Source organism: Asparagus officinalis, chromosome 2 (assembly GCF_001876935.1).
Source record: "Asparagus officinalis chromosome 2, Aspof.V1, whole genome shotgun sequence".
Classification (NCBI taxonomy): domain Eukaryota; kingdom Viridiplantae; phylum Streptophyta; class Magnoliopsida; order Asparagales; family Asparagaceae; genus Asparagus; species Asparagus officinalis.
Genome location: NC_033795.1, coordinates 80,892,571 through 80,905,480, shown reverse-complemented (window position 1 = coordinate 80,905,480; position 12,910 = coordinate 80,892,571). Strand labels below are relative to the sequence as shown.

The following is a 12,910-nucleotide window of genomic DNA, read 5'->3' as shown; positions in this document are numbered from 1 at the left end:
CCAACGTGGCCACGAAAAATCCTATATGGAGGCGGTGTAAAACTTTTCCCTAGAGTTAAAAAGTGAACCAAATAGCCCCTTAGAGAAACAAACATTTTTTCAAAAGGAAGCAAAGGTTAAAACGTATGCTACTTGACATATTGATGCAGCTAGTGGTAGCTGTTTTAGTGTGTACAAGTAAGTAGATGGATAGATGAATCTAAGATAAAAGCCAATGTTTTTCGTCTTTTGTCATTCCATTGAACACGAAAGTATTAACAATAGGAGAAAATAGAGATAAAAGCCGATGTTTTTCGTCTTTTGTCATTCCATTGAACACGAAAGTATTAACAATAGGAGAAAACAGATATGAGATAGTGACTTATTTTGCAAAATAAGCTACCGATTCATGTGATGATGCCCGTCATAATTGTTGCAAGTAGTGGGTCTCACCACTTAGAGGATGTTTAGGGAAGGCTTATTTTTAGAGAACTTATAAGTCATGCTGGTTTTGGGTTTTATAATAAATTTTTTATAAAAAGTTGTACGGGTAGAATGGTTATATACTTCGTCAAACTAGTTTATTTATAAAAGCTTACAAGCTAATTTTTCAAAAGTTAAGGAATGCCAACTTTTTAAAATGGAATTCATAAGCCAGCTTATTAGTGATTAACCAAATTAACGATTAGATATTAAAAAACTAACTCGAAAACTAGTTTGACCAAAAAAATAAGCTCTTCCAAACATTATTTTACTCTCTTAGTAGCCCATTTTACAAAATGAGTGGCCACCTCACAACGATCAAACCCTTTAACACAAACGTTACAATTAGCCTAAGTACGGCATATAGTCCTGTAGTCAAGGAATGGGCCAGGCCCAAGCCCGATCTAAGCTTATAAAAGGGCCAAGTTTACTGAGATGGGTTAAGTTCCATATAGCTGCTCAATATATATAAGCCTAATAATGGATCGGATCATTTTCATCTCTAACGTATACATATACTCCAGTTGCACTTAAATGATGTCTAGTTTTCTAGACCTTGCATTTAAATATCCCATGGTTTCAAATCGAACAAAAAAAATATATCTAAAGTATATAGGTAAAAAAAATTTAGACATTATTATTATTTATTACCTTGCATAACAGAGGGTACTAAAATCAAATTTGGTGCATTAATATGCAATGTTAGGTATACAAGAGGATACTAACGATGAATATATTAAGATTTTGGGTATTTACCTATAAAACATAAGTACTTAAGGGTATTTTATTGTTTGGTTTGGAAGAAGAGGTGGCTTAACTGCAAAATCGGGTAAACTTTAGGGCATTTAAGTGCAATTAAGTTTCTAAATCTAGACATTTTCAAAATGAACTCTAATTCTACCATATTGAGTCAAATGATCTCCGAACGTAACATCTTTAGTTTGGTGGAAGTGGGGAAATTAGTTTATTGGGGGTAAGGTAGCAAATATTCAAGAGTTAAGGGTTAAATTTGAAAATACTACCGATAATGGGATATATTACTGAACAAGCCCGGCTGCTTTTCTCCCACTAATTTTCCCCGCTCTTTCTTTCCCCCAAAACCAAAAAAAAAAGCCCTAATTTGGCCGGCAATGGCGAAACCCTCGGATTCGTCGGGGTTCTCTTCGGACAGATCGGTCTCCGACATCGAAGGAGAAGAGTTGCGGAAGAACGAGGCGGAGGAGGAGGTGCCGGAGGAGGACGAGGAGGAGCTCGAGGCCGTCGCCAGGACGGCGGCTGAGGACGAGGTGTCGCAGTCGACGGAGGATGATATTGCCGCCGGCGAGGAGGAAGATGAGGAGGAGGTAAGGATTCGGTAGCGATTTGAAATGCCTAGGGTTTTTAACCTTTTTTATCCTTTACGTTGACAAATGATCTGAAGGTGTTTTCAAGGGTGTGATGAATACGGAACTGTTTGCAGTTCTCCATGATAAAATTGGAGCTAGATTAGGTTTTCTTTGGTGTCATTTATGGGGAATGGGGAAAGGATGTATATGTGGGTTACAGATTTTTCCAGCAAATTCAGGAGAAAATATGGCTTTAAGAAGGAAATGAGAAATTTTTTGAATCTTTAGGTCGAAAAAAGAAGAAAAGAGAAATCTTTCAAGGGAGTTTCTAAGGTATGATGAATGGTGGACTATTTGCGCTTCTTACACAAGCGACGGAGAGCATACAAAGGCTTTGGAATATTATTTCCGAGCACTAGAATGAAATTTATTCAAGTTAGAGTTAGATTAGGTTTCACGTGCCAAATTTGAAAACTATATGTGCTACAGACATTAGTTTCACATTTGTGAAGAAAATCTTGCTTGAGAAGGAAATGATCGATTACAGCTTCAGAGAAGACTAATTTATTGAGGAAAAAAAACTATTTGTATTTTATTTGTTCATTTTATTTGGTTTAAGATTAAACATTTTTCTTTTTCTTTTTCTGTTTTTGTTTTCGGGAACAAGGATAATAAGTTATTTTGAGCTCCTTGCAATAAAAAAAAACCCTTTTTGGTAATTTAGATTATATTGCAGCTGCACAAACCTGACCTAATATAATTGGATTATTCAAATCTTACCTGAGTAACGAATTCAGCAAATGAATCGGGTCAGTTACGTGAATCTTGTTCAATCTTACAGAGGTGTGTGTTAATGACTGTCTAAAATTTTTGGTAAGGCCCTCAACTGGGTCATGATTTCCCAGCACGGAACTCAGCATCATCATTTGAGGGCTGAATCATGGGTCTCGTTGGTCAATTATTTTGTGCCTTTTTCTTGATGCCATCATGGGCTATCCTATGTTGATGGAAATTTTTTCTTATGAAAAATGTATGAATGTTTAATATGTGTCTATAATTTTCTTGCAGACCGAGGGTCCTTCAAATAATGAAATTGGAAAACGGGAAAGGTCAAGGCTTAGAGAAATGGAACGAATGAAGAAAAAGAAGATTCAAGAGATATTGGATGCCCAGAATGCTGCCATTGATGCTGACATGGTTTGTGGATCACATCACTAAATTGTAGCTATCTTGATATTTGATTGCATATACCAGCAAATGCATATCTTAGCTTCCTTCTAGCTTTAAAGAAATTCCGCACTTTTGTAAATTGTTCAATTTTATCATCCATATGCAAGATCAACTAACCAGTGAGGTATTGCCAGAACAACAAAGGGAAGGGGAGATTGAAATACCTACTTCAACAAACTGAGATATTTGCCCATTTTGCAAAAGGCAATCAATCTGGTGGAGAAAAGAAGTCGAAAGGGAAGTAAGTATGTTTATGTATACAGATTACAAGAAGTGAAATGGTTCTCCACAGATGCTTATCCTTTTGTTTTTCTTAACGGTTGTGATATGCATGGTCATGTTTGAGTTTTAACAATTACAATGTGAATTTATTTGATATATCTACCTAATCGGGTGTATTTTACTCACGGAGCCCATGTTTTTTTGGTTTATTACTGTAGATGAATATGCAAAATGACATTTTAGTTTCTCTCATAGGGGTGCTTATTTGTTTTGATAGTAACAGTTACATGTTATAATCTGGGTAGATGTTTTCATGTGATGTTTGTATGTAACTTTTTACACTTGCGTAGGGGCCGCCATGCATCCAAACTTACTGAGGAGGAAGAAGATGAAGAATATCTCAAGGAGGAAGAAGATGGTTTGGCTGGTACGGGAGGGACTCGTCTGCTGCTGCAACCATCTTGTAAGTGCTACTCTGTAATGCTAGTAGCTGATTGGTTCAACTTATTTGTGTGTGCGAGAACAATTTTTTTCACTTCTCCATGCGGTTCAAGTGTTATATATGTGGGCTGGTCAGGTGCCACGCAGTGCAGGTTTTTTATGAGTGTTTTGGTTATCAATACTGCCCCTGAACCGACAAATTATCTAGTTTTGAGTATCATATCCAAACATAAAACAGATGAAACATTGATGTCAAAAATCAAAATCTAGCAATTTGTTAGGTTCATATGTTTGGGGCAAATGCAGCCTTGACTTGCATTCTCTTGTCCCAAGTTTTTGCATATTGATTTTACTTGATGCCTACTTACTGGTGACAACTGTTCAATTAAGGTTTCTTCGAATTTTTCCATAACTAAAAAAATCTGAACAGTTCATGTGGGTAGAGAAGAGGTCTCTTATTTTTGCTGAGAAATAAAAAAATTACGCCTTGATAATGTTACACTTACGTTGCAGGTATACAGGGGAAGATGAGAGACTATCAACTTGCTGGATTAAATTGGTTAATACGATTATATGAAAATGGCATCAATGGCATTCTTGCTGATGAGATGGTAAGTCATGGTACATGCGTAAAATATAGGTTAGTTAATTGGTTTGCTTAAGGCTTGTTAAGGAGTTGATAAATTGTGAGGTTAGTTAATTTTTTCTTCTTCCATTGCATATCTTTCAATATCATCTTATGGTTTCCTTTGCCTAAAAATTATATAGGGTCCTATACTAGTTTTGCTTAAGCCCTGTTAAGGAGTTGGTAAATCGTGAGGTTAATTGTTCTTTCAGCTGCATATTTTTTTCAATAACCTTTTATGAATTTCCTTTGCCTAATAATTGTATAGGGTCTTGGTAAAACTTTGCAAACAATCTCCCTGCTTGGATATTTACACGAGTTCAGGGGAATTACTGGGCCTCACATGGTTGTTGCACCTAAATCCACTCTTGGAAACTGGATGAATGAGATTCGCCGCTTCTGTCCAGTTTTACGTGCTATAAAGTTTTTAGGGAACCCTGATGAGAGGGTAAGTTCAATTTTCTCTCCTACCTATGCTCATTTTCTTCATGACGATGAAAAGGAATGTTGTATGACATGTGGTGTCACTTATTTTGCAGCAACATATACGTGAGAACTTATTAGTTCCTGGAAAGTTTGATGTTTGTGTAACTAGTTTTGAAATGGCCATCAAAGAGAAATCTGCACTAAGGCGCTTTAGTTGGCGCTATATAATTATTGATGAGGCCCATCGGATAAAGAATGAGAATTCCCTCCTATCCAAAACAATGAGACTCTACAATACCAATTATCGTCTTCTTATCACGGGCACACCTCTTCAGGTAATATTGTTCATTCCACAAAATGTGACATACTTGGACGAGATTCTTTATAATTTCATACAGTCATACTATACAATGTCATACAGCTGGACGAGATTCTCTATTAAGAAGTTGTTTTTATCATGTGGTCAGAATTACTCCATACCTGTACTGATTCTTCATTTTTCGTGACAGCTTTGACATAAATTCATGGAGACTTTCCTGATTAATTTTCTTTATCAAGCATGTGTCTTTTGGATGTCTTCTTTTCTCATTTGGTTTATGTGAGAAGTTAAGATTCAGCAAATATGTTTCTGCTGGTGTATTCTTTTACTTCAAGAAGCATTAGTACCTTTACACGTGATATTCTATTTGGTGTAAACTAATGGATCTTGATATACAATGCATACAACAAAAATGAAAATAACATCATCTTGTACCTGCATAGTCTGTATTATAATATTTGAATAATACCATTCCTTCATTCCACAAACTTTTCACTCCAGCAGCAACTGAGTTTACCCCATTAGGCAATCAGTGTAGAAGCGCTAACCATCTCCCCTGCAAATAAAACATTAATTGACAATCCTTGTAATTTGCAGAACAATCTTCATGAATTGTGGTCTCTTCTCAATTTCTTACTACCTGAGATATTCAGTTCTGCTGAAACATTTGATGAATGGTTTCAAATTTCTGGAGAGAATGATCAGCAGGAGGTTGTTCAACAGCTTCATAAGGTGAACTTCACAGACCTTTTATGCATTCCGAGTTTTCTATGTTAAGAAGTCAGCTACAAAGTACTCATGTGCTTTTGCTTATCTTGAAGGTGCTTCGCCCGTTCCTTCTCCGAAGGCTTAAATCTGATGTTGAAAAGGGACTGCCTCCAAAGAAGGAGACTATACTTAAAGTAGGAATGTCCCAGATGCAGAAGCAGTACTACCGTGCTTTGCTTCAGAAAGATTTGGAAGTTGTAAATGCTGGTGGGGAGCGTAAGCGCCTTTTGAACATTGCCATGCAGCTGCGTAAGTGTTGTAATCATCCGTATTTGTTCCAAGGTGCTGAACCTGGTCCACCATACACTACAGGAGATCACCTAATTACAAATGCAGGTAACTTAAGTTGATGTCATGTCATATTGATTTTGTTGCAGCCTTATTTTGACCACAACCATCTCTGTGCAGGAAAAATGGTTCTGCTGGATAAATTGCTTCCAAAGCTTAAAGATAGGGATTCAAGAGTTCTAATATTTTCACAGGTATTGCTCTCACTTTTATTTCTTTCTAAATGAATAACTTGTGGGATTCTTTGACTTGTATGTGCACTGAGACAATCAAGATAGGATCTTTTACCGGGAGCTGGTTGCTCTGTATAAAATGAGCCCTTCTTTACTTGTTCTAAGTCTTCTTCCATAACTTTTCCAGTTTTCTTCCTGCTCTATATAGTTCTTAAAAAATATTTTTATTTATCTTTGTTTCGCTGCTAATCAATAGTTAGCATTGCTGCAACGCAGATGACCAGACTGCTGGATATCTTGGAAGACTACCTCATGTTTCGTGGATATAAGTATTGCCGTATTGATGGGAATACTGGTGGGGAAGATCGTGATGCTTCGATTGAAGCTTTCAATCAGCCAGGAAGTGAAAAATTCATTTTCTTGCTTTCAACAAGAGCAGGGGGGCTGGGGATTAACCTTGCCACTGCCGATGTGGTCATTCTTTATGACAGTGATTGGTAGGCTACTTTTTCTGTATTTTTTGGTCGTTTTACTATTTAGCACAGTTCTAAGTATGGTGTCCTATTGTTATTAATCTCAGGAATCCGCAAGTTGATCTGCAAGCCCAAGATCGTGCACATAGAATTGGTCAAAAGAAAGAAGTTCAAGTGTTCCGGTTTTGCACTGAGGTTCAGCTCTACTAAATGAAGTTTATTAACTCTTCTTATGTTTATGTGAAATCTCTTGTATGTTACTGTCATTTTAATCTCTTGTATGTTACTATCATTTTCCCCTTGATACTGCAGTACACCATTGAGGAAAAAGTTATTGAGAGGGCATATAAGAAGCTTGCTCTTGATGCTTTAGTTATTCAACAAGGCAGATTGGCCGAGCAAAAGAGTAAGCATTTTATGATTTTCTATGTATTATTTAGTCAATATCTAGGAGTGTATCTATAATTTACTCAATACTAATTCAGGTTATGCCTTTTATATATAGCTGTTAATAAAGATGAATTGCTGCAAATGGTGAGGTTTGGTGCTGAAATGGTTTTCAGTTCCAAGGATAGCACAATAACAGATGAAGATATTGACCGTATCATAGCTAAAGGAGAAGAGGCAACAGCTGAACTTGATGCAAAAATGAAGAAGTTCACAGAAGATGCCATCAAATTTAAAATGGATGACAGTATGTATATTCCTAATGTATATTCCTTTCTTTCATTGTTGGTCAAACTAAACTTCAGCTTCATAATATATTACACCTTTTTTTTCAGATGCTGAATTATATGATTTTGATGATGAAAAGGTAATAGTGTTATTATGCATACATTAACTCTTGACTAATGTCATATATTTTAGATAGTTATTGCTGACTGGTTATTTCTGACTTGTACAAAAGGATGAAAACAAGGTGGACTTTAAGAAAATTGTTAGTGAGAATTGGATTGAGCCACCCAGAAGGGAACGAAAACGCAAGTAAGTCTATAATAGTGACCATTGGTTGCCTTGGTCGTTTTCTATAACCCTTCTGAACCTATTTCCTGCGCTTCACTTGGTAGTTATTCGGAATCTGACTATTTTAAGCAAGCATTACGCCAAGGTGGTCCAGCGAAGCCAAGGGAGCCACGTATTCCTCGCATGCCTCATTTGTAAGTTTTTATTTGGAAACCATTTTAGTTTTCCTTTACTGTTTAAATATTTTCACTGTTATGATGAACATGGATTGGAGGGTAACTTGTGCTACGTTTTCCAGGCATGATTTCCAGTTTTTTAACACCCAGAGATTGAATGAGCTGTATGAAAAAGAAGTGCGGTATCTCATGGTAAGTATTGGCATGAAATCTTATTCATAGTCAGATTTGTTCATTTTCTTCTTGGAACACCCATGCCCTTGATTTTCTTTTCTAACCTGTAAATTGGTTGGTTACCCTGAAGTTGCTTGTTGCAGTAAGCTTGATTCTTCTTTTCTGTTAAAAATACTGCGCTTGGTGACAAATTGGAAGCATCAGAGTAGATGGTATCACTAGTTCTGGTTGAAAGAAAAAATGGGTAGTGGGCGTAGACTCTTTATGAACTAAAATGAGTCAGCTGTGCTGGTGTCCTGTTACATGAAAAATATGGGGTCCAGCTGAGCCTAAGTAGTTCTTTCGTTCTGAAGAAATCTGATAGTGAAATCTTTGTATGCAACTCTTAACTGATCCTCATGCCCCCATGGAGTTGCAAATTAACTATAATCATATATCATGAGCAATTCTTGGAAGTTGCAAGGATCATGAAAAATGCTCTGTTAACAGAAATGTTAAGAGTTCTTTTCTCATGATATGATAGTGCTTTTGTTTGTATATTATCACTTTACCAATTTGGAATTTCATCGAACTGAAGTATTCCTTCGTGTAGAAGAAAAACTCAATTGTTACTATATTCATAGTTATAAAAGTTGTAAAGAGTAATTGTAGCATAAGAATTGTCCCATAAAAGCAGGTTTCAACTAGGTACATTGGGTGTGTACCTATCTTCCTAGAATCAAACTTTATGACCTCAAAAGAATTAAAACAAGGAATCCTGCATAATGAATAAATAATGAAGCAGCTTTAGTTTACTGGTATTGTTGTGCACAAAACAATTATCTGCTTGTTCTTTTAGCATCAGAATGCTTGAACTCAATTGTCCAAAGCTACAGGCTCTTTTGACTTAATTCACTTTAGGAGCATCAAACTCACCGAACTTGTTTGCACGCAAAGAAAAATTATTTTAGATTTTAGGAGAAATGCATTCATATAGCAGTGCATTCATCTTTGTGTTCTCGAGTTCTTAGTGAAACTGCATTGGCACTATCACTCTTCAAACTATTGATCTGCCTTCTTTTTGTTCTCCAAATTATGTTTGGATGATTATATTTGATCTTACAGTGGATACTTTGATTTTCTTTCTAAATTTTTTTATTTTGTTCAGCAAGTTCATCAGAAGAATCAATCAAAGGATACAATTGAAGGCGATGAATCTGAAGGTAATTCACCCATTTCAGAGATGTTTTTATTATTATCTTACTGTTTTACATTCTAATGGCTGTAATTTTATTTAGAGTTGGGAGATCCCTTGACTGCGGAGGAGCAAGAAGAAAAAGAACAGTTGTTAGAAGAGGTGAGATTGTAACTTGAGAAATAAAAATTTTCGACTTCCTGACAATACTCCTATAATTTTCCGTCCTTTCAGGGTTTCTCATCGTGGACAAGAAGAGACTTCAATACATTCATTAGGGCCTGTGAGAAGTATGGGCGTAATGACATAAAAAGTATAGCTTCTGAGATGGAAGGGAAAACAGAAGAGGAGGTTGAAAGATATGCTAAAGTTTTCAAAGCAAGATACAAGGAGTTGAATGGTAAATAATTCTGAATCCATTCTTTTCATGGAAGCAGGGACCTTAATCTATTTATAGTGAACCTGTTTTCTAGTTTCTAGAGACTCTTTCTCTTGTTGTCTGTAAGTATACTTTTGGAGTCAACACTTGAACTGGTTACTTTATCTAATTTATCTTCTTGAGGCTGATGCCCTCCCCTTCTGCCTCTTGTCTCATTGTGCCTTCAGAATATGACAGAATAATGAAGAATATTGAAAGAGGAGAGGCAAGGATATCACGTAAAGATGAGATAATGAAAGCAATTGGGAAGAAGTTGGATCGCTACAAGAATCCATGGTTAGAGTTAAAGATTCAATATGGGCAGAACAAAGGGAAGTTGTACAATGAAGAATGTGATCGGTTCATGGTATTGCTACATGTTAATCACTGTAACGGATGATAGTTTCTTAATTTTTGGTTACTGTTGATGAAAGTTAACATGTCGATTACTATTTTCAGTTATGCATGGTTCACAAATTGGGTTATGGAAACTGGGATGAGTTGAAAGCAGCTTTCCGGATGTCACCTTTGTTTCGCTTTGACTGGTTTGTGAAGTCACGCACGACCCAAGAATTAGCTAGGCGCTGCGACACACTTATTCGGTTGGTAGAAAAAGAAAATCAAGAATATGATGAGCGAGAGAGACAAGCTCGGAAGGATAAAAAGCATGCCAAGGTCCAAATCTTTATACTCATTTTTTAATATTTTGGATGCATACTGTCACCCTGATCTGTGATTGGTAGTGTTAGGGTGGATATACTACAGTTTTTCTATTCAACAAACAACAGCAATAACAACAAAGCCTCTATGTCGAACTTGTGGCGTAGGCTCCTGTTTTTCTTGATTTTAAGGCCCTTTTCCGGATTTTAGGATGGCGGCTCCTAGAAGTAGCTTTGGTATTAGTTTGTTATAATGAATGTTTGGTGTATAAATCTTAATAATGTGAGTCCTACCTATGTTTAGCCCCTTTGTGTCATATTTGGGGTATCCAAGTCAGTACTCTCTCAAAAGCTGACAAGTGGGCCCCCTTAGGTCGAATGTACATATTGTAGGGGCAAGTTTGAACTTAAGCTAATTTTTAGGGCCCAGTACCTTCGCATCCATATTAATAATTCAAACATGGATCTCTAGAGTAAATTTCTGCGGAAGTAAAAACAGAACGTTGTTTAGATATATGTCTATGGCATACCAGAAGCTGTTATGTTGGATTCAAGGTTTGAGATCACGGATTTGTCATAATTGCAGTCCATTTGGATATTGGTATCAAGGATTCAAGGGTTCCAATCATTTTGGCAGTTCCAAATCATTATTATCGGCACATGCAATAAGTCGAATAATTACAGGCTTTCTGTTTAATGGCTTCTCCAGCATAGGACTATCAAATCAAAATTTAGTACGTCAAAGTTCAAATCTTGGACGATAAATCGTATTTGTTTTTATTAGTTAATAATATCGACATGTATTGGTCCTTGTTGGTCAATATCGATAAGTATCAATCAGTTCCGGTTTATTGGGTTGACGTTATTATGATTTGTAGAATATTGCACTATTAAATCAAACTTTAGGACCTAGAACCTTATATCATAATCTTTATTAGTTGTTGTTCGTTAATTACTCATTATATCCTGATATCGGCGAGTATAAATCAGTTTGGCTTTGATTGGATCGACATGCTTAACATCAGCAAAATATGGTGAATACATATCTTTGTCAGCCTGTACGTCAAAGCTTAAACCTTGGTTGAAGTCATTTTAATATTTTTTTATCGCTCTTTTTTTCCGTTTTAACTTATTTGCCTTTATATCTTGAGTCTTATGCCTGTGATTTTGTATATTTTTAGGTTTTATCTAAGCAGTTGCTATTATGAACATTTTCTCACTTTATTCTTACTGGCTGTAGAATTCAACCCCTTCAAAACGCTCAATACCAAGGTCCCCAGCTACGGAGGCCTCATTCAAGAGGAGAAAGCAATCATCTATGGATGATTATCTAAGCTCGGTAAATTTCTTTTTTTTTTTGTCAATTATAAAAGATAGATTCCAATGACTTCATTACAAATCACAATTTGAATTAATTTCATTATAGATTAAAATATACCTTATCTTTCAATAGAGCTTCGGGTGCAATCTATCTTGGGTGTGAAACAAGTCATTGAGTATTTTCTTTGGTTGATGTTAAGCCCGTCAAACTTCAAATCATGGCCATCTGTTATTATATTCCATTCCCTTGAATAGATTGGAATCTGGATTTCTAGTCTCAAACTTGGCCAATTTGATGTGCTATTGTGAATGCATTAGCTATATTCACTTTGATCATTTTACCAGTTATTAAATGTGCCAAACTGAGCCCCATGACCCCATCTTTGATATAGTCATCAAGACCCTGTATAATGATGATGACCCATCTGAGCTTGAGCATATATGTTACATTACATGCAGATTGATAGTACTTTGTATATGATGCTTGCTGTATTAGTATTTACAATTATCATTAAAAGGTTTGCTAGTTGCATATTTGTTTCCAAATAAACTGAGCTATCAACAAATAGCGATATGGGTGTATGAAATATATATTCACTGTATACTGTAATGAACATTGGTCCGTTACACCTCTTAATGTCTACTCAGAACTCATTTACTGTTTGAATGGTTGCTTCTTTTTGAAGATACAAAAATATTTCCTCCCTCAAATAGACATTGATGTAGCAAATACATTGTAAATTCTTTGGAACATGAGGCCTGTTCGATTATGTTCATAATGTTTATGTTTCAGTAGTCCAAAGGAAAGCCACTAGGACCGTTTTAATTCTAACTAGTATATTTAGGTGTAATCATGATTTTTCCTTATGCTTTGCATGCACATTTCCCTTGTAATGTTCTTATATATGACTGGTTGAACTTTTAAGTTGCAATTTTGATTGTTTGACTGATGATCATCATAGTAATTGGTGGAAAAGAAAACACCTAATTTTAATTGCTGATATTCGGGGTTAAATTTTTCATTCAATGCAGGGAGGCAGGAGGAAAAGATGATCCCCAGGAGTCGCGACCAACATCTTTGGCCCTAGAAGGGTTTTGGAAAAGTTCTACGGATTTTTCATGCTGAGAACGCACTCTGTGCACTTGAATGTTAATGATTTCGCCCATCTTTTTTGGTAAAAGGGCCTTATTTACATATTTTAATTCTCCATTTTGATCCCTCTTTAGGTGCAGTTCGTTAGCCTGCGCCATACAGTCCGCAGGGGGGGGGGGGG

At 36.1% G+C, this 12,910-nt stretch overlaps 1 protein-coding gene across 2 annotated transcripts; it reads left to right on the top strand.

Annotated features, from left to right (window-relative positions):
* On the top strand, positions 1,523–12,910 carry LOC109831793 (probable chromatin-remodeling complex ATPase chain). Of its 2 annotated transcripts, XM_020399227.1 has the most exons (25): positions 1,523–1,805; positions 2,856–2,984; positions 3,152–3,258; positions 3,590–3,702; positions 4,194–4,291; positions 4,574–4,753; positions 4,845–5,066; positions 5,648–5,782; positions 5,872–6,154; positions 6,227–6,300; positions 6,556–6,776; positions 6,860–6,947; positions 7,065–7,158; positions 7,258–7,446; positions 7,535–7,566; positions 7,660–7,736; positions 7,820–7,909; positions 8,014–8,083; positions 9,213–9,267; positions 9,343–9,401; positions 9,474–9,639; positions 9,846–10,024; positions 10,117–10,332; positions 11,557–11,655; positions 12,669–12,910. In XM_020399227.1, exons 1-25 carry the CDS (start codon positions 1,593–1,595, stop codon positions 12,687–12,689), a joined length of 3,210 nt encoding a protein of 1,069 aa, XP_020254816.1. In that variant the 5' UTR covers positions 1,523–1,592; the 3' UTR covers positions 12,690–12,910. The 2 variants fall into 2 exon arrangements, with proteins under 2 accessions (XP_020254816.1, XP_020254817.1); XM_020399228.1 differs by lacking the exons at positions 1,523–1,805; positions 3,152–3,258; positions 3,590–3,702 and having other exon boundaries at positions 2,897–2,984.

Coding starts and splice junctions, on each gene's coding strand:
- LOC109831793 (XM_020399227.1), top strand. CDS start 1,593: ATGGCGAAACCCTCGGATTCGTCGGGGTTCTCTTCGGACAGATCGGTC. Junction 7,159..7,257: donor CAGATTGGCCGAGCAAAAGA/GTAAGCATTTTA, acceptor TTTTATATATAG/CTGTTAATAAAGATGAATTG. Junction 9,268..9,342: donor TGAAGGCGATGAATCTGAAG/GTAATTCACCCA, acceptor AATTTTATTTAG/AGTTGGGAGATCCCTTGACT.